The sequence below is a fragment of the Podarcis vaucheri genome (genome assembly GCF_965113315.1).
Source record: "Podarcis vaucheri genome assembly, chromosome: 3".
NCBI lineage: Eukaryota > Metazoa > Chordata > Lepidosauria > Squamata > Lacertidae > Podarcis > Podarcis vaucheri.
Genome location: NC_138761.1, coordinates 52449262 through 52467754, shown reverse-complemented (window position 1 = coordinate 52467754; position 18493 = coordinate 52449262). Strand labels below are relative to the sequence as shown.

The window sequence follows — 18493 nt, the reverse complement described above, 5'->3', positions numbered from 1 at the left end:
CCTAGCCAAAGCACAGCTATCCTTCAAAATTTGCACACCTCTGAATTTAGCAATGCAGTTTGCCAACTAAAGAATTATTTCATTATTATTACATTTACATCCCACTTTTTATCCAAAGAGCTCAAGGTGACATACACACACCTGAAGCAATGTTTCAAAAATGTATATATTGGGGGAAGTGTGCATAAAATGAAAATATTGGATAAATTGCTTTCAGAAACGTGTACATTAGTCAAAACCTGTGTAAAAATATGTACGTTGGGAGAAATTTCCACTAAAATGCTTATGAACTTTCATGAGGACTTGCTCAAGTCACTCCCAGTTGTACCCATGATTCCAGGAAAACTTTACACCCAAAAAAAATTAAGAAAAAGAGCCAGTGGAGAGCCTCAAGCAACTGCCTCCCTCTATCTCCTACAGACGATAAGCCAGACCAGAAGAGAATATTCTGGCACTGACCCCATAGCCAATCGCAGCAAAGCACCAAGTGTCTGTAAGCCCCAGCCAAGGAACACAGATCACATAACAACGCACGTGTCATAACGCCAAATTATTTTCCTCCCATTATTCTACAACTGTGAGTTTAAAAGTGTGAACTTGGTGATGGGCAACTTTGATGTAAGAGTACTTTGTTGTTTGTGCAAGCACTCAAGGCTAACTGAAGTGTGACAGACAGACTGATAGCTTTCACACACACTGCTAAGAGGTATCTTGCTGCTGATCTCCAGGCATCAGCCTCTGTTCTCCTGGGAGTCTATAACCAGGAATTGAACCAGTAAACTTTTGCATATGAAGTCCACAGAGCTAGATCTCCACACAGAGCAATACCTAATCATAGGAAATGCTTTTGAATCTCAATGCTGCTACACAGCTGAAACTATAACCTCACCATTGGTAGGAAATTGGTGATCTTAGGGTATATAATAGTTAATTACAAGAGAGTCAGAAATAAAAGGAATTTACGGTAACTTTAGTGTCTATAGTGATAGAGAAGAACAGATATGCAAACACTTAATGAAGAACTATCAGGCTGACAAAATTCCATGTGTGACTTCTCTGATACAGTTTTAAAAGACTACTCACAGTCTTGCAGATTTGTCTGGATTTAAAGAGAATTAAAGGATTTTATATGTGTTTTGGAGCTTTGTTCTGCTGGGCAGTTAATATAGCACTATAAAACTGACAACATACATTTCTATAGTTATTATTACCGGTACTTCAGGTTTACAGTTTTAAGGTAGCATTTCAACTACCAACCAATGACAAATATGCCCTTCTTCGTGTGTCTCCTCCTAGAGAGTTCCAGATGGTGGCAACATGAGAACAGGCCTTTTCTGCAGAGGCTCCCTATCTGTGCAATGCTCTCCCCAGGGAAGTTCGCCTGGCACCTTCATTATACAGTGGTACCTCGGGTTACAGCACTTCAGGGTACAGACGCTTCAGGTTACAGACTCTGCTAACCCAGAAATAGTACCTCAGGTTAAGAAGTTTGCTTCAGGATGAGAACAGAAATCGCACGGCAGCAGCGGGAGGCCCCATTAGCTAAAGTGGTACCTCAGGTTAAGAACAGTTTCAGGTTAAGAACGGACCTCCAGAATGAATTAAGTTCTTAACCCGAGGTACCACTGTACACCTTTAGGCACCAGGCAAAAGCATTTCTTTTTAACCAGGCCTTTGGTGGATTTGATTGACATCCTATGCCCTTTTAAAATGTGGGGTTTTTTGGGGGGGGTTATTGGGTTGTTGTTGTTTTTATTTTGATTAGGTATTTTGCTGTTTTATATTTTGAGTTTATTCTGTGAACCGCTCTGAGAACTCCGAGTATAGGGTATATTAATATTAATATTAATGTTATAAACATTATTCTAAAATAATTTTTACATCATTCAGAAACTGTACAGTCAATTAACATTTACACTGTATCACAGTTTGGAAGCATAGGAAAGCCCAAGCCAGCTGTCAAAGCAATTATGGATATACCACTAATGTGCATAAGCTAGCATTTATAGTTACAGACTTGAGGCTTAAAATTCACTGCTGTGCTCTATGGGTGCTTCCAGACTGTCACTATTTGGGGGCTGGGATTCAATCACATTGACAAATTCAGGTTGTGTAATTAAAGTTGTTTGGGAGCTCTTGTACAACAAATCCACTTTACCCCAAATCTGACTTACTGCAATAAGGAAAATAATGCAGAAATGCACTGCAGGATAACACTTGAAGTAATGTCACATAACTTCACCATAAACAAATCAGGATTTTTGTTCAACAAACAAGCCATCTGGAAGTGGTCAAATAAATCACATGGTCAGAACTGTATACCTGAAGGAGCGTCTCCACCCCCATTGTTCTGCCCAGACACTGAGGTCCAGCTCTGAGGGCCTTCTGGTGGTTCCCTCACTGCAAGAAGTGAGGTTACAGGGAACCAGGCAGAAGGCCTTCTTGGTAGTGGCGCCTGCCCTGTGGAACACCCTCCCATCAGATGTCAAAGAAATTAACAACTATCAGACTTTTAGAAGACATCTGAAGGCAGCCCTGTTTAGGGAAGCTTTTAATGTCTGATGAATTATTGTATTTTAATGTTTTGTTGGAAGTTACCCAGAGTGGCTGGGGGAACCTAGCCAGATGGGCAGGGTATAAATAATAAATTTTATTATTACTACTACTACTACTATTATTATTATTATTATTATTATTATTAACAATGGATGGTATAAGCAGAGTTGAACCTCTGAGGACCAGAATACCAATGATCTTCAGTGGCTAGTGTCTTCTTGCCTATGCCACAGTGGTTTTCAGAGTGGAATTGAAGGTGCTGTGTCATTTTATAATTTGCTGCCTCTCCATTTTATTGTTGTGTATTGTATTGTATTGTATTGTATTGTATTGTATTGTATTGTATTGTAGTGTTGTTTATTGTATAGCAAATACATTGTTGTGTTTATTATATTATACTATCAGCAGGACACAGGAGGCTATCTCCCATTACATCTTCCCACCCCAGCACTAAGGGTAGCTTACATGGTCCCCTCCAGATGTTATTGGATTCCCAACTCCCATCAGTCTCAGCAGTCCTGCCGATGATCAGAGATGATGGGAGTTGTAGTCCAACAACAACTGTCCTTTGTCCCAATGGATTTCAGAATATTGTACAATGATACATGAAAATACCTCAAGGGTGGTATGTGCTTGATGGGGCAAGAGGGAAATAGGGGAAATAACTGGGGAAACTTCCTCTAAATTTCAACCACATTATCTCCACAACTTGGACTCATCTCCTCTGCGACACTGTCATGCTGGCCTTTACTGGTAGGGACACTGCCATGGTATGGCTGCTATTGCTCCATTTGGTGCTATGCAGAGCAGCATATTTCCCAATTCTGTTCTGGGCTGGGTGATTGTAGCATATGGCAGGCAATTGTGCTGGTGTACTGGTGTACCTCTTTCCCCGGCTTACTGGGATATAGGGTTGTTATTTTGTTAGATTGCATGAAAGGACAAATGTGCTCTCATACAATGGAAAAATATTAAGTCATGAGAAAAGAAGTGATACTGATGGGAGATCATTCTGAATGCCAAGACAAAATGCACTGGAATGCCATAATAACAAAAATTGGCTACATCTCCTTTTAAAAATAAGTCAGGGGAAAATAAGTAAAGGTGCAATTTATTTTTCTCTTAGGAGGATGAAACAAATGCTAGAGAAGTGCTATGCTGATGAACTAACATTGTAACTTTAGAACAAAGTTAGTAATATTATATTATCTAACAGGAAATATGAGTAATAGGGATCCAACCTGAGGAATGGGAGAACATTAGCTTTTTTGCTGCTGCATCACACTGTTGACTCATGTTAAGCTTGTGGTCCACCAAGACCCCTAGATCCTTTTCTCATGTACTGCTAGTAAGCCAGATGTCCCCCAACCTATATTTGCACATCTGATTCTTCCTGCCTAAGTGCAGAATCTTACATTTGGCCCTATTGAAATTCATTTTGTTAGCTTGTGCCCAGTTCTCCAATCTGTTAAGGTAATTTTGAATTCTGATTCTGTCTTCTGTGGCATTAGCTATCCCTCCCAGTTTGGCATCATCTGCAAATTTGATGAGCATCTCTCAATATCTTCATCCAAGTCATTTATAAAGATGTTGAACAACAACGGGCTCAGGACAGAATCCTATGGCACCCCACTTGTCATTTTTTATGGGATGATTAGGAAACATTGGTGAGCACTCTTGGGGTTTAGTCAGTCAACCAGCTACTAATCCACCTAACTGTTATCCCTTCTGGTCCATATTTTACTAGCATCTCTACAATAATATTATGGGGGACTTTGTCAAAAGCCTTTCAGAAATCAAGATACACTACATCCACAGCAACCCCCTGATCATCTAAGCTCATAACTCTATTAAAATAAGAAATTATATTTGTCTGGCATGACCTGTTTTTGAGAAGCACATGCTGGGTCTTTGTAACCACAGTATCCTTTTCTAAGTGCTCACAGACCAACCATTTTATTATCTGTTCTAGGACCTTTCCTGGTATCGATGTCAAGCTCAGCAGTCAACACAGTGGTACCTCAGGTTAAGAACTTAATTCGTTCTGGAGGTCCGTTCTTAACCTGAAACTGTTCTTAACCTGAAGCACCACTTTAGCTAATGGGGCCTCCCTCTGCCACCACACCGCCGGAGCACGATTTCTGTTCTTATCCTGAAGCATAGTTCTTAACCCGAGGTAATATTTCTGGGTTAGCGGAGTGTGTAACCTGAAGCATCTGTAACCTGAAGCATCCATAACCCAAGGTACCACTGTAGTTACTTGGGTCTTCTTCTCTCCCCCCCCCCATTTTTGAACATGAGAACAACATTTGCCTACCTCCAGTCTGTAGGGACCTCGCCTGTTCTCCAAGAATTCTCAAAGATCATAGACAAAGCCTCTGAGATTACACTGACAAGCTCCTTTAGTACCCTTGGGTGCAGCTCATCAGGCCCTAGAGGTTTGAATTCACTTCCAAATGCTCCCTACTACCTCTTTTTTATCTTGGGCTGCAGCTCCCCCCTTACATTGTTTATTCTGTTATCACCAAATTAGGCTCTCCTTTCCTTTTGGGCAAAGTAAGTGTTGAGCAGTTCCACTTTCTTTCTGTCATCCAGCAGCATTTTTCCATCTTCTCCACACAGAGGACCTACTACTTGCTACCAGGCCTATTTTTTTTGGAAATCCCTCATAACACCAGTAGGTTTGACTAAGAGGGAAAATACTTTTCTCTCAGTGACAGATGACAGTGTTGAATAGACAAATAGAAGGCCTAAGCTTTCCAAAGAAAGGCATTCAAAAACGGAGGCACCAAAATGAGTAACAATTCTGAAGAGACATTTTGTATTTCAGTTCTCTATAGCTCTCGTGGGCTGGTATCTGTAAAAGGTTTCAGAGATGAATCCAGCTACTGAAATTGCTTACTTTTATCATTTTCTTTTCAGACCAACATCTTTAAATAAAATGAGGACAGAAATGTAGTACCTGTCATCACTTAGGCAGCAATTCCTTATTGATCTAATGCATTATATGTCTGAGGCATTTTCCCAACAGGATGGCAGCAGCGGCTGCACAGGAGAGTTAGCTTAAAGGTCTAGCTTTCAGGCTCAGAATAACCAAAATGCCTGCTTAGGGTTCATCCACACTTCCCTTTGTCCTGCAATTTCTTCTGTTTGGTCCTTGACTTCTCGGCACAGGTCTGGGAGGTCTCTCTTTTGTCCCACTGACATTTGTTCCAATTCAGTGGTAAACAGCAGGTTTTCTCGGAGAAAGTGGACCAAACCAAAGTGTGGACGAGCCCTTAGTGTAAATTATCCATAAAATGCAGTGAAAGGAAGCTGGATAAAATTCAGATGATGCAACAGAGTTCATGGGTTCCTGCTAAAAGCTTTTTCCTAATTAAATCTGTCCAGGCACACATACACATCAGGCTACTCACAAAATGAGATGGGTTGGAAATTACCAAAACAAATTATTACTAATAGCTTAGGAACAAAATGGCGACATTAGATGAACTGAGAGAAAAAAGAAAACATGAAACCCCCAAAATAATATATATTATTATTTCTCACACCAAATATCCTCCTTTGAAAATGTCTTATAGCAACACCTCCATATATCTGTTCAGAAGTCCCAATGCATTCAACTGGGCTTATTGCTAGATCCCTGACACTTAGTAGGGATAGGACTGCAACCTCAGTAACTTTCTTGCATATACACTTTGATCCTTCTAGAGCAGAGATAGCTAATCTCTGCCAATATGGATATTATGGGTGTTGCTGAACTACAGCTCCCATCAGCCATGCTGGCTGGGTTGATGGGAGTTTTGAGTCTGACAACATCCAAAGGACCGCATCTTAGCCACCCCTACTATATATAATGTTGCAACTACTAAAAGATGGACACAATCATCTTCATTCAGGGATATGTAATGTACCCTTGAGTAGAAACATGTGACTGTACTTTAAATATGATGTGTGCATATTCACATAAGCATCAGCCATTTGTTAGGTGCAGGCAGATAGTAATGAGAATAGTGTTAGGTCCTGAAAATGAATGCAAATACTCAATTACTATGAACATGTACCCTAAGAATCCAGGAGAATATGAGCTGCCATTTTATGGTGAGAATGGCTGGATTCAAATAGTATAAATAATATATATATAATATATATATAAGGACTAATTTCACCCTGAAATCCTCTTTCTCTCTCTCTCCACACACAAAGCTACTCAAGGCAAGCAGGCATATTGAAATCCTAAATCCTAACAGAATGAATTGTAAACAAACAAGAATAATCCTGTTTATATCATAAAGAAGCTACACATAATAACAATTTCAAAATATTGTGCTTGATCCTAATCTCAGAGATAGCCATGCATTCAAAAATTCATTTTAGGACAGTGAATAAGACTGAAAGTGAATACTGTTTGTTGCTAGGCAGTTATAGTCCCTATGTTCATATAAGGTGCAGAAATAACAAACTAGCAATGATAGTGGGATTTTAAATAAGAGCCAAGACAGGAAGAAAGGCAGATAGGACATTAAACTGGTTCACAGAACCCTAAAAGCCAAACTCTGAGACCATGCTTTGTGGTGAAGCTGAAAAGAGGCTTGTGGTTAAGTTCTCTCTGATCTGCAGCCAAGGCTAGCTACAGCTTGTGGTTAGTAAGGACAGAACTTAACTCCAAGTCCTAGTTTGGAAGACACACAAAACAAACCTTGGCTTAGTTGGGCATGGCACAGTCGTAAAAAGGATTGGGGAGGAGCAAGGCAGCTGTGAGTTCCTCTCAGGGTGTCCACATGTTTGCAGTCTCAGTAAGCCATAGTTTGTCTTACAATGTTGTGGGAACCAGCCCTAAATAAAAGTTATGCGGCTGCATTCTTCCATGAATGTAGTATTTTCATTTTCACTTTTAAATCTCTGTTACATTATTACATCCTCCTTTTTGCATCTGTGATCAGATAACTCTCAGTGTCTTTGGCTGTAATATGGGGCATATCACCCAGCCCACCAGCTGTTAGGCTGTCTTATTGCCACCTCTAGAAGTACAGGCAGTGGCTATTTCTGTCTCTCCAAAATTCCTAGGCAGGTGAAGCAGAAAGCCTTGGAATTTTGGCACCACAGGCAGGTAGTTCACCTGCCTAGATGGTTGGGCTAGCCTGGCTTAATGAGACAATTAAGCAATCTGCAGTTTTGAGGACTTCTGCTGTTTAAATACTGATGCTAATCATAAATCATATATAATTCTTCACGAATGAAGCACATTTCCCTTTTACATAGTTGCGAGCTGAATCATATTAACTCAAGTTAAATCTTAAAAACAACATTTCCTACAACCCTCACTTTAATTTCGGAGTACCAGGTAAAGAGAGTTAACTGCACTCATGTTCAAAACTTGGATCAGAATTGCATAGGAATCTATCTATGTCTTTTCTCCTCTTCAGATTTTCTTCCTCTCTCACACATAAACAAGTACCTCACAAATGGCTACAAGAAGCAGCAGGCACTGACAAACAGCAAAAATAAGTGCAAAAGGAAGCATATGAGCAGTTTTAAGTAGAAATTAGTAGAAACGTTTTTCATTCTACCACATTCATGCAATTGTGGAAAAACAAGAAAAGGGATCAATTTCAATAGAACAGAAATACCTTGCCCATGTATATGATTCTCATATGAAATGGGTGGATGCTCAGAGACGTCTAACAGATATATAAAGCTGAAAGCAATGGAAGGCTTATCTCTCTTTTTCTCTCTCTCTTCATTCCTCCTTCCCCTTGTATTGATGACTCAAGCATATGTTCTCTAAGGACAAAAACTTCCACTGGTGATAGTAGTCAGATCAGATGGAGATTATTTCTTACAAGCTATTACAAAGCAATAATCCGGCAACATAAAATCCTCCTATATTCTTGAGGAGGAATATATAAGGTTATTCCCCTCCCCTTTCTAACATTTCAGAGAAGACATTCAGATATGCATATTTATAAAGTGCTGGTTGAATATTAGCTGCACTACATAAATGCAAATGAGAAACAGCCAACAACATAGTTTACATTTTTCATAATTTTTCACCCTCCAATTTAAAAAATGAAAATATGTTTTCATCAATCATTTTTCTGTCCTTCCTTATAACACTCAACTTCAAGTGTTTCTTGCTGGCTTTTAAAAATTTCCCTTAATGCAGTTACTAAGTTACAATTTATAACATAAATGGCTTATTTGTGTCATTAAATTTGTATAACACCTCTATCCTCTCATGGAACCCAAGACAAGTCACCCACACAGCTGGGCACTGATCAGACTCAGACTTGCTTAGCTTTGGTAAGGTGGGCAGCATGATGGGGTGGCAGTCCTCACCTGAATGCCAGTCATTTGTGCTGCTACTTACTGGGAGATAAGCGGGAGAGGAGACAGGAGTGGGGTCAGAATGGTGCAGATGCACCAACAGAACCAATCCTCTTCGTAAGCAGCAGTTGAGTAACCAACTGGAGATCAGATGAGCCCCACAGCCCCACTAGGCCATCTGCTATTGGGTGGCTTTGGGGTTGCCTCAGACAATACCCTGGCATACCAGTGTGAAGATTCACGACAGTGCTGAGAGCACAGAACTACTCAGAGACTCCTGTCACTATTTTGAATCACGGAAAGGCAGACTGACATTACCTCTATGTGGCATTGGAAATATCCCTATGGAAAAAGAGTAGCCATGAGCACAGCACCTTGGTACAAGAGCTAGGAGAGAGATACATTTGCGGGTGGAAGCAGCTGAGGAAATGAGAAGTTCCTTCGTGGGATTTTAAGCCTACTTGAACTCTCAAACCAAAGTAGGTGCCTTGAGTGTCCCAGGCCTCAGATATTCTCACTTGCAGACTCACCCTTGGCTCCTTACATTAGTATGTTTATCCTGCTTCCAAAGCAAATTGGGATTACCGATGCTAGGATGGTGTAGAAGAAATGGCTTTGAAAATGTTATATTTCTACACAGACTCTGAATGTAAAGTGTGACTGTATGCACTGCTGTATGACACTGCTGCATATTTATGCTTTTTCATGTTGGACTGGCATAAATAAGTCTTTTTTTCCTGAGGAAAGGGGAAAAAATTATTCCCTTCTAGCATGTCTGATAAAAACAAACAAACCACATGGTGTGAACAGGGCCCTGATGAATATATATCCCAGTGTGTGATTATACAGTAGCCCATAGATACACCTTTTCACAAGAGAACAGGTTGCTATGGGACACCAAGCATCACCAATAATCTAGCTGCTTTTTCCACTCTGAATAATGCTGAGCGTTTTTCTGTTACACCCACATTCACTTTATCTGACCAAAACAGTTGCTCAGCAGTGAGCCACACTAACACAAACTACACATATCAGAGACTGCACAAAATAAAAATTTGAAGGGTGAAGAATTAAATATTCCCTTCTCATGCATACTATTTAAAAAGGTTATCTACATGCTTTGAACGTTATAAATGCCAGCAATCAAAATGTGTGAGACTGTTTGATGAGATATCCATGATTATATATTATGGCCTTGATCCAATATAGTGCTGATTCTCTCCATCCCCCATCCCCCTGGTTTTCCTGTGACCAGAAATTTCCTGTTTTCCTATCTAATCTCTGCCACCCCAAGTCAATCCCAGTGTTGTGACGTGGGGTTTGTGATTTCAGCTCTCTTGACATAATATGCTGGAGACAGTTCTCTAGTAACACTTCTTTATTAAAGCAAACAAGACTGAAGCCTGAGGAGGGGAAAGCTACATGTATAGGGACAGGGAACTAGCTAGAAAGGATACATTTTGGAGGGAACAATATCAGGCAATCACAGTCCTGCCGTTTGGAGGAAACCAATGAGACAGAGGATCCAAATACAGCAGCTTAAATGAACCAATAGTAGCTGTACCCTTTGAACCCAAAAGGCAGTTACTTTACCCTAATGCAAATAAAGACAATAATAATACAGATATAAAATCCTTTGACTCAATACACAACACCCAGGACCACCAAATTGTGCGTTTAAATTCACTAAAATTCAAACTTTAATGTGCAGATACAACAGCAGTCTAAGAGATTGGTAGTGGTGATGGTGACACTAATTAGGGAGATGAACCAGCTCCTTGGGAGAAAAAGGAGAGACTAAAGTCTCTTAAAATATGTGTGGGGGGGGGAGAGGGAGAGGGAGAGGGAGAGAGAGAGAGAGAGAGAGAGAGAGAGAGAGAGAGAGAGAGATATTCAACAGTATAACAGCCAATTTAAGTAATGAGGAGATTAAAGTATATGGTTAATGAAGTCTTGTCCATGATGGAATGTGGGAGGGGTCAATGATTGATATCATTGGTGCAGTTTCATCATTTCTAGTTACTCTGTGTATACAGGTTCCTCTGTTTTTTATGGTTTGGATACATTGCACTCCATGTATACTGCTTCTACAAAAACAAACAAAAAACCCAATTCTGTCCTTGGAACAGAAACTTACACTCACTGAATTAACAGGAATGGATGTATGCGCCAAGAGGAAGAAGAAATAATAGATTTCAGCAGGGACATAAGCTGTCATTTAAATGGATGCTGCAAATGTTTCCTTGCTTACTCAGTGGCACTTGAAAATGCTCATAAAGGGGCCCAAACTTCAAAGTTTTTGCCACTGCTTCACACCTTGTCTTACCTGCCATGGTTATTACAATATTTTTTAAAATAACATGAAATCATCAAGTACAGGAAGATGAAGATAAAGGTGGAAATGCGAAGAATATATGCTTTAAAAAACTTTTTCCAGTAATAGTGCACACGTCTCTGCATGAAATTAAGATATTTAAAAAGGGCAATTATAGGAGTAACAAAGTTCCAGATATAGTAACTAATAAGGCACAATTTAATCCCCATGTTAAATCACCTGCAATTATCTATCAGAGCTGAATATAATTACTGCACATTTTTTGCTCTTGCTTACTTCCTGCACACCCACCAACATCGGAGGAACATGCCCCAATAAAACACTAAAACGAGTGTAATCTTCCTTTCTCTTCCCAGGGTTTCCCCTTACATTTCTTCTTCTATCATTATATATCACTTGGTGAAATGAATATTATGTACCATCTTTCTGATAAAGGCATTGCAGTCAAAAGGAACAAAAATTACTTTTATTGGAATACATACTATTTCCCCAAACACCTTAGCCAGAATGGGGGGGGGGGGATTATGTTTGCAAGCAATAAACCAGTTTTGCACTATGTCACATGCTGCAGAACTTGAGTGAATGATGTTTTATGTCTCTGAGCCTTTGTATTTATTATCACATCAAACCAAAGCAATTGTCAAAACTTTTAGTGGATCAAGGCAACAAAAACATGCACAAAAAACCCCACTGAGAAACTTACCTTTTTAATGAACAATTTTTGGAATTTCTTGTGAGGCAGCTTTATCATTTTTATTCAGCATTTACAAAGGTGGCATCGGTTGGATTTTCAATCCATTTTGCCCAGAGAAACAGGCACATTTCATCTTCTCTGGTTATCTGCTTAACCCTGTACGTCACACCAGAAAACAGCACCCCTCCCAAACAGCTGGAGATTACAAGCAAAGGGCTAGGCTGGAAGTAATCTTTGATTCAGATAAAATACCGGGAGACATGTGGTAGCTCAGCTCTGGTTTTGGATGGTGCCAAGTAGTTCTATTTGTCAGCTAAAAAGAAAGAAGAAGGTAACGAAAAAGCCTCCTGGTTGTGTCTGCATCAAAATAAATTGAGAAGTTGTGAAAGGAAGCACATTGTTTGTTAGAAAGGGGAGCGTAAGCCAAAAAAGGCAGGAGATGAGCCACCTCTCTCCAACATCTGCTCCTTAAAAGCCCATGCAACAGAAGAATCTGTTTCAGTATCCAAAACGGTAAGAGATACCAAGCTATGCCTACTGCATGCAGTTTGCCACAGCACACCTGTTAATGGTGAGCGGTCTGTATGAGTCAGCCAAGCACAATGAAATAATCTTCCATTTTCACTTCTTCTTTGGATGAATTACTGAGACTTACATAAGGAATACAAACACATCTTTCTAAAATTAGAAAGGGAAGTGAAGTCTGTATTTTATATGTGAGTGCCCAATCTTGCAAAATTGGTGGGGAAGTTAGAATTGTTGGTGGATAGGGTGTTTATAAAAAGCAGTGTGAGGGGTGATCTCAAATTCTAATTTTGCACAGAGATTTGGACCTGTGGACTTTTTTCAATACCTGTATATAGTATAATAACAGAACAATGATGCTAGTGGCTGCTTTGTGGGTTGCTGCCTAGCAGCATCACGAAAGAACTCATGATTACAGTTATTATTTACTTTATTGCAACTGTCTGAACACTTCAGAGCATGCATCTCTTCAAATACGAGATAAGTTTCTTTGAAGTCTCATATGCATAATATTGCATACATACAGAATATTAAAAGTGCAGAGCTAGTAGTCATATTAGTGATTTGTGCTTAGCATCAATATTAGATGGTTTTCTACCACCAACCAAACATATAAAAATAGAAAGCAGGATTGCTACTTTAATCCCACTTTTGACTTTCAAAACAGGTGTTATACAGTGGTGCCCCGCAAGACGAATGCCTCGCAAGACGGAAAACTCGCTAGACGAAAGAGTTTTCCGTTTTGGAGGTGCTTCGCAGAACGAATCTCCTATGGGCTTGCTTTGCAAGACGAAAATGTCTTGCGAGTTCCTGCGGGGTTTTTTCTCCTCCCCCCCCTTTTTCTAAGTCGCTAAGCCGCTTATCAGCTGATCCGATAAGCTGCTAAAAGCCGCTAATAGCGCTAATCTGCTAATCCGTCAATGGGCTTGCTTCGCAAGACGAAAAAACCACTAGACGAAGAGAATCACAGAACGGATTCTTTTCATCTTGCGAGGCACCACTGTATTTCTTCAAAAAAAGCACCGTCAAACCTGCTTGACCAAATGTGAGAACAGGATGAAATAGCTATTTGTTTGTATGCTCCTCTACATAACTTGCTTATAGTGCATTCGTCCTGATTTGCCTGCACAAAGCTTGTATGGAGGTTATACAATGTGCACTCTTTAATGAATATTCATTCTGATTTGTTTGTAAGGAGGTTTTGCATTTTCCTGTCATTCAATCCTTATCCCACACTTTTTAGTGCATTACCTTGTCCTTTTCCAACCTGCAAAAAATCTCTCTCCTTCTTTGGAGGTTTTCAAACAGAGGTTGGATGGTCATCTGTCATGGATGCTTAAGCTGAGATTCCTGCATTGCAGGGGGTTGGACTAGATGACCCTTGGGGTTATCTTCTATGATTCTGAAACATTGTTTTAGGCAGCTGTATGAATTTGTACCGCTTTTCCCTCATGTTTACTAGAGCAGACAATAGCTTTTTCCTGAAATGTCAGAGTGAACAGTCATAACACATGCCATCTATGTCTCCCATGCAAACAAAATAATTTATTCAGTACAGCTCAGGCATCTTTGAATTTTGTGCTTTAAAAATCTGACCTAAAAGAAAGCCACTCAAATGATGGAAAAGAAAGTTTGGGAGTTTTTTATGTTTTATTTTCTCCATTTCATTTTGCGCTGCACTCAGTTCTTTAATCAATACATCCTTACAACAACCCTGTGAGGATAGCAGCCCTATGTGGGCTGTAAGAGAGTGACTTACCTAAACATCCGATAACTCTTTCTACACCACAAACCTAATGAATATGCAGTATTGGGTGCCTATTATATTGCTTTGCTATCATTTCTTCAGCACTCTGAGTGTACACTTATAACAACCCATTCATATAGGTTATTGATAAAACTTTACATATGTTGTGAACTGCCCTATGATCTCTAGATGAAGGGCGGTATGCAAATTTAATAAATAATAAATATGAGGAATCTGGGCAAGTAAAGGACTTTCACAAGGCCACTGAAGCTCAGACTGCGAGTGGAATAGAATTCAAAGAAAGGTCTTCAAGGTCTCCTAAGGCAGGGATGGGGAACCTGTGGCCCTCCAGATGTTGTTGGAGTCCAACTCCTATCACCCCCCAGCCAGCATGACCAATAGTCAGGAATGATGGGAGTTGTATTCCAATGACATCTGGAGTACCCCGGGTTCCTCATTACTATCTTAAGAAGTCTTCATTACATGCCTTAACTCATCCTGTACCTCTGAGATCTGGTCTTCTCATATTTTCTGCTTGCAGCATACCATAATCAGAATGATGGTGGCAATGTATACATACATGTTCTATATATAAATTGTTTGTGTTTGGCCGATTTCATTTACGTGCCTTACTGAGAGCCATCATTCCAAGTACAGCATTTCTATGGTATCTGTGTCTTCTATGGGCTTGTTTTTATGCATGGGAGCACCTGAGGTTGTGGCAGAGATTGTTGATCAGGTAGGTTAAATCTAGGTTGTTTAGGAATCAGGTCAGCCTAGATGTGACAAAATCAGCATTGTGCATTTAAACAGAGAACTATGTAAATCACACTAGAAAGAGTGACTAGAGGCCAAAAAGGTTTTGTGGGCAAGGAGTGGAAAATCCTATCCCTACCCCATAGGTCAGGGCACCAATACAGAAAAAATGGTCATGAAAAGAGAAAAGCACTTGAGAAAAGAGAGGGGCTGCAAGGCAATAAGCAACTGGCAACTGTGGAACATTTACCTGCACTTACACATGCTCCTCCTTTTGCTTTTAGTATGGGATCCCCAACTCCCATCTTTCTATGTGGTTGGAACCAGAACCTAGAACCATACATGCATGCCACTGCAGTAAGGTTGTGTGTGAACCAGACACAATTTGTCTGCTGTTCATGAATGTCCCACTTCTTCAGAGAGTGGAAAGTATCAGAGGAGTAGGGGACACCCAGGTCTCAAAATTATAAAGCTAAAGTAATACAGTATAGGGGCGCGGGTGGCGCTGTGGGCTAAAGCCTCAGCGCCTAGGGCTTGCCGATCGAAAGGTCGGCAGTTCGAATCCCCGCGGCGGGGTGCGCTCCCGCTGCTCGGCCCCAGCGCCTGCCAACCTAGCAGTTCGAAAGCACCCCCGGGGGCAAGTAGATAAATAGGTACCGCTTACCAACGGGAAGGTAAACGGCGTTCCGTGTGCGGCTCTGGCTCGCCAGAGCAGCGTTGTCACGCTGGCCACGTGACCCGGAAGTGTCTCCGGACAGCGCTGGCCCCCGGCCAATAAATGTGAGATGGGCGCACAAACCCCAGAGTCTGTCAAGACTGGCCCGTTCGGGCAGGGGTACCTTTACCTTTACCTTTAATACAGTATAGCTTATTTAGAATGAGGTTTCTCATTTTGATAAACAAGAGTGACCTCTGCTGTCAGGTAAAGTTACTGCACAATTAGATCACTGACTTTGCAAGCAAAAAATAGTTTCATTACAAAACTATATACCCACCCATTACAATCTAGTAATTTGTATGGTTTTTTTAAACACTAAGAGTTTAAGAGTACTATTCTCCACAAAGATATAAGATGTGAAAACTGTCATGTTTGTCCTGAAATATCAGGTTACCATGCTGCTGAAAACAACTTGTGAGTAATGCTGTCAAGGTTGCAATCATATACTGTACAGTGGTACCTTGGTTTAAGAACAGCTTAGTTTATGAACAACTTGGATTAAGAACACTGCAAACCATGAAGTAGGTGTTTTGGTTTGTCAACTTTGCCTTGGAATAAGAACATGTTTCGCTTCCTGTTGAGTGTGTTCCATTTGTAAGTTGAGTCCCCCCATTCCTATGGAAAAGCACACCTTGGTTTAAGAATGCTTCAGTTTAAGAACGGACCTCCAGAACGGATTAAGTTCATAAACCAAGGTACCACTGTATGCATTTACAAAAGCATATGTAGAAGCGTATAAGGTTGTACAATGAAACTCTGAAAAATCAATGTCAATTAATCTATCCCCAAAATTCATAGAATACATAATAAATAATCCAATTTCTCAAGTTACAAGAAAGGAGATTCCAACTAAACATTCGGAAAAACTTTCTGACAGTAAGAGCTGTTTGGCAGGGGAACAGATTCCTTCCTTTGAGGTTTTTAAGCGAAGTTGGGTGCTAATCTGTCGTGGATGCTTTTTTTAATTTTTTTATATGATATTTATTGAAAATTTTTGAAATTACAAAAAAAAACAAAGCAGGAAATGAAAATAGAAAAAACAAAGAAAAAACAAACCACATCAAACAATACAAATTCAAAAAACAAAAATACACTGCAAACAAACAAAAATAAATCCATCATTCTCAAATCCTCAACTCTCATTACCTTCTTTCTTTGACCTCCTCCTCCTCCCTTTTTTTGTATCCTGGTTAATAATTATGCAGCAAATCCTTTCCATATTTCATAGTATTCTGTCATTACGTTACCTTGATCTATTTTCATTTTATCTTATAGAGAACCTTAAAAACTTAAAACTTAAATGTTATTTTTACTGACTCCTCACAACCATAATATTCTTACCTAATTCTTTAAACATTTTTACTAGAGGCAAGTAATTTCGTTCCAACATTTTTCTAACATTCATCAATTTTATAAAACAATCCTGATAGTAAAAAGAGAAATAAAAACAATCCAATCTTCATCCAGCGTCCCTTCCTCCTGGTCCCGGGTTTTGTCAGTCCTTTTTATCCCATCGATCTAGCGCATTAACTTGGCAACCTTATATCCGAGGCCCTTAAATCTCTTCCATGTCCCTTCCACAGCTCTTCTTCATATTCTCCTTTCACTTGTGGGAACTCCAGCTTGGTGATGTTTTTGACCCTTTTCAACAAATCAGCCCCTTTTCCATAGTCCAGACTCAACTCCATGTGGTATTTAAGAAGATGTTTCAGAATCCCTCCAAAATTGAGAGCCCCCACAGCTCCAAACATCTCACGGCCCATTGCCAGACTCGGAAAGTCCAAACATCCTTGCATAGGGGGGTCTATCCAACCCCCCATTTCCAAACCAATCCAAACTTTATCTTTCCAAATCTGGCTTTTTCCAAGTTCATTTGTCAAATCCAAAATTTCTTGTTCCTGCAAGGCCGAAGCTCCCTCCATCTCTGGCGCCCAAGATTCAGCAACATCCTCTTCTCTCATCTGCTCTGTCAGGACACACTCCTGATCTAATTCCTGGGTGGGCTCCACATAGTTTCCCACTGCCTGTTCAAAAATTCTGGCCACATTAGTCATCAAATCCATCTTCTCACTTAACTGTTCCAGTAGGGCACTTGTTTTACAGAGAGCACACAACAGAGCCTCTGAATACATTGTCCTACAAGGTCACAAATCCATTCCCACGATTGTAATCTGAGACAGCTGCAAGCTCCCTGGGATTAGTTACAGTTTCACAGTCTCCCTCTGGGGGGAGAACTTCTATTTGTTCTTGCAACAAAGTATCATTTTTGAGATATTTTGTCAATATTTGTTCCTTTATAGTGCGAAAGGAAACAATGGAATCACTATGTTTCTCTTCCTTTAACTATCTGTCAAAAACATTTGTCTCTGGTCAATGAGCTTCAAAACGTCAGTCCTGACACCCTGCTCCAGGATCAGGATGGTGGAAAGTTACTTTACTTTAAACTCACTTCTGCGGGTTTAAACAGTCCAAAAAAGATCCCCCTTCTTCTCCTGCTGCCGAAGGGGGGTTTAACAATTTTAAATGATGAAAGCCAATCCTTTAGAAGCGATTTCCTGAGCTCTAGTTTACGTTGTCTTTGCTTTATTCTGTCTACAAAGAAACGGAAGGCTGACTTCCTGTTTAGACCTTCCCATTTCAGTACCAAATTAAAGTAATTTTTTAAGTCCAATTCCTTTCTTCTCGCACGTCCTTATTGAAAGTCCAATTGTTCAAAGTTTAAGTACTCAAGGGTGCTTATTTTAGAAGCCAAATTGTCCCAGGAAAAAGGCAGCGCTCTCTGGCAATGGCTGTGCGGCTTCGCTCCACAGAAATAGCAGTTGACTCAAAGCACCG

The 18493-nt window shown here is 40.2% G+C and overlaps 1 protein-coding gene across 4 annotated transcripts in view; it reads right to left on the bottom strand.

Moving 5' to 3' along the window:
• The window catches only part of RPS6KA2 (ribosomal protein S6 kinase A2), a 171676-nt gene that overhangs the window by 136614 nt on the left and 16569 nt on the right, over positions 1–18493 (bottom strand). The window contains exon 1 of one of the 4 annotated variants that reach the window (XM_082216717.1): positions 11922–12068. The exons of 2 other annotated variants lie outside the window; for them this stretch is intronic. In XM_082216717.1, coding sequence (XP_082072843.1) covers positions 11922–11969 — 48 coding nt within the window. In that variant the 5' untranslated portion in view covers positions 11970–12068. Of the gene's footprint in view, positions 1–8186; positions 8397–11921; positions 12069–18493 lie in introns of those variants that run through there. One more of the 4 variants, XM_082216718.1, reaches the window with a different exon arrangement.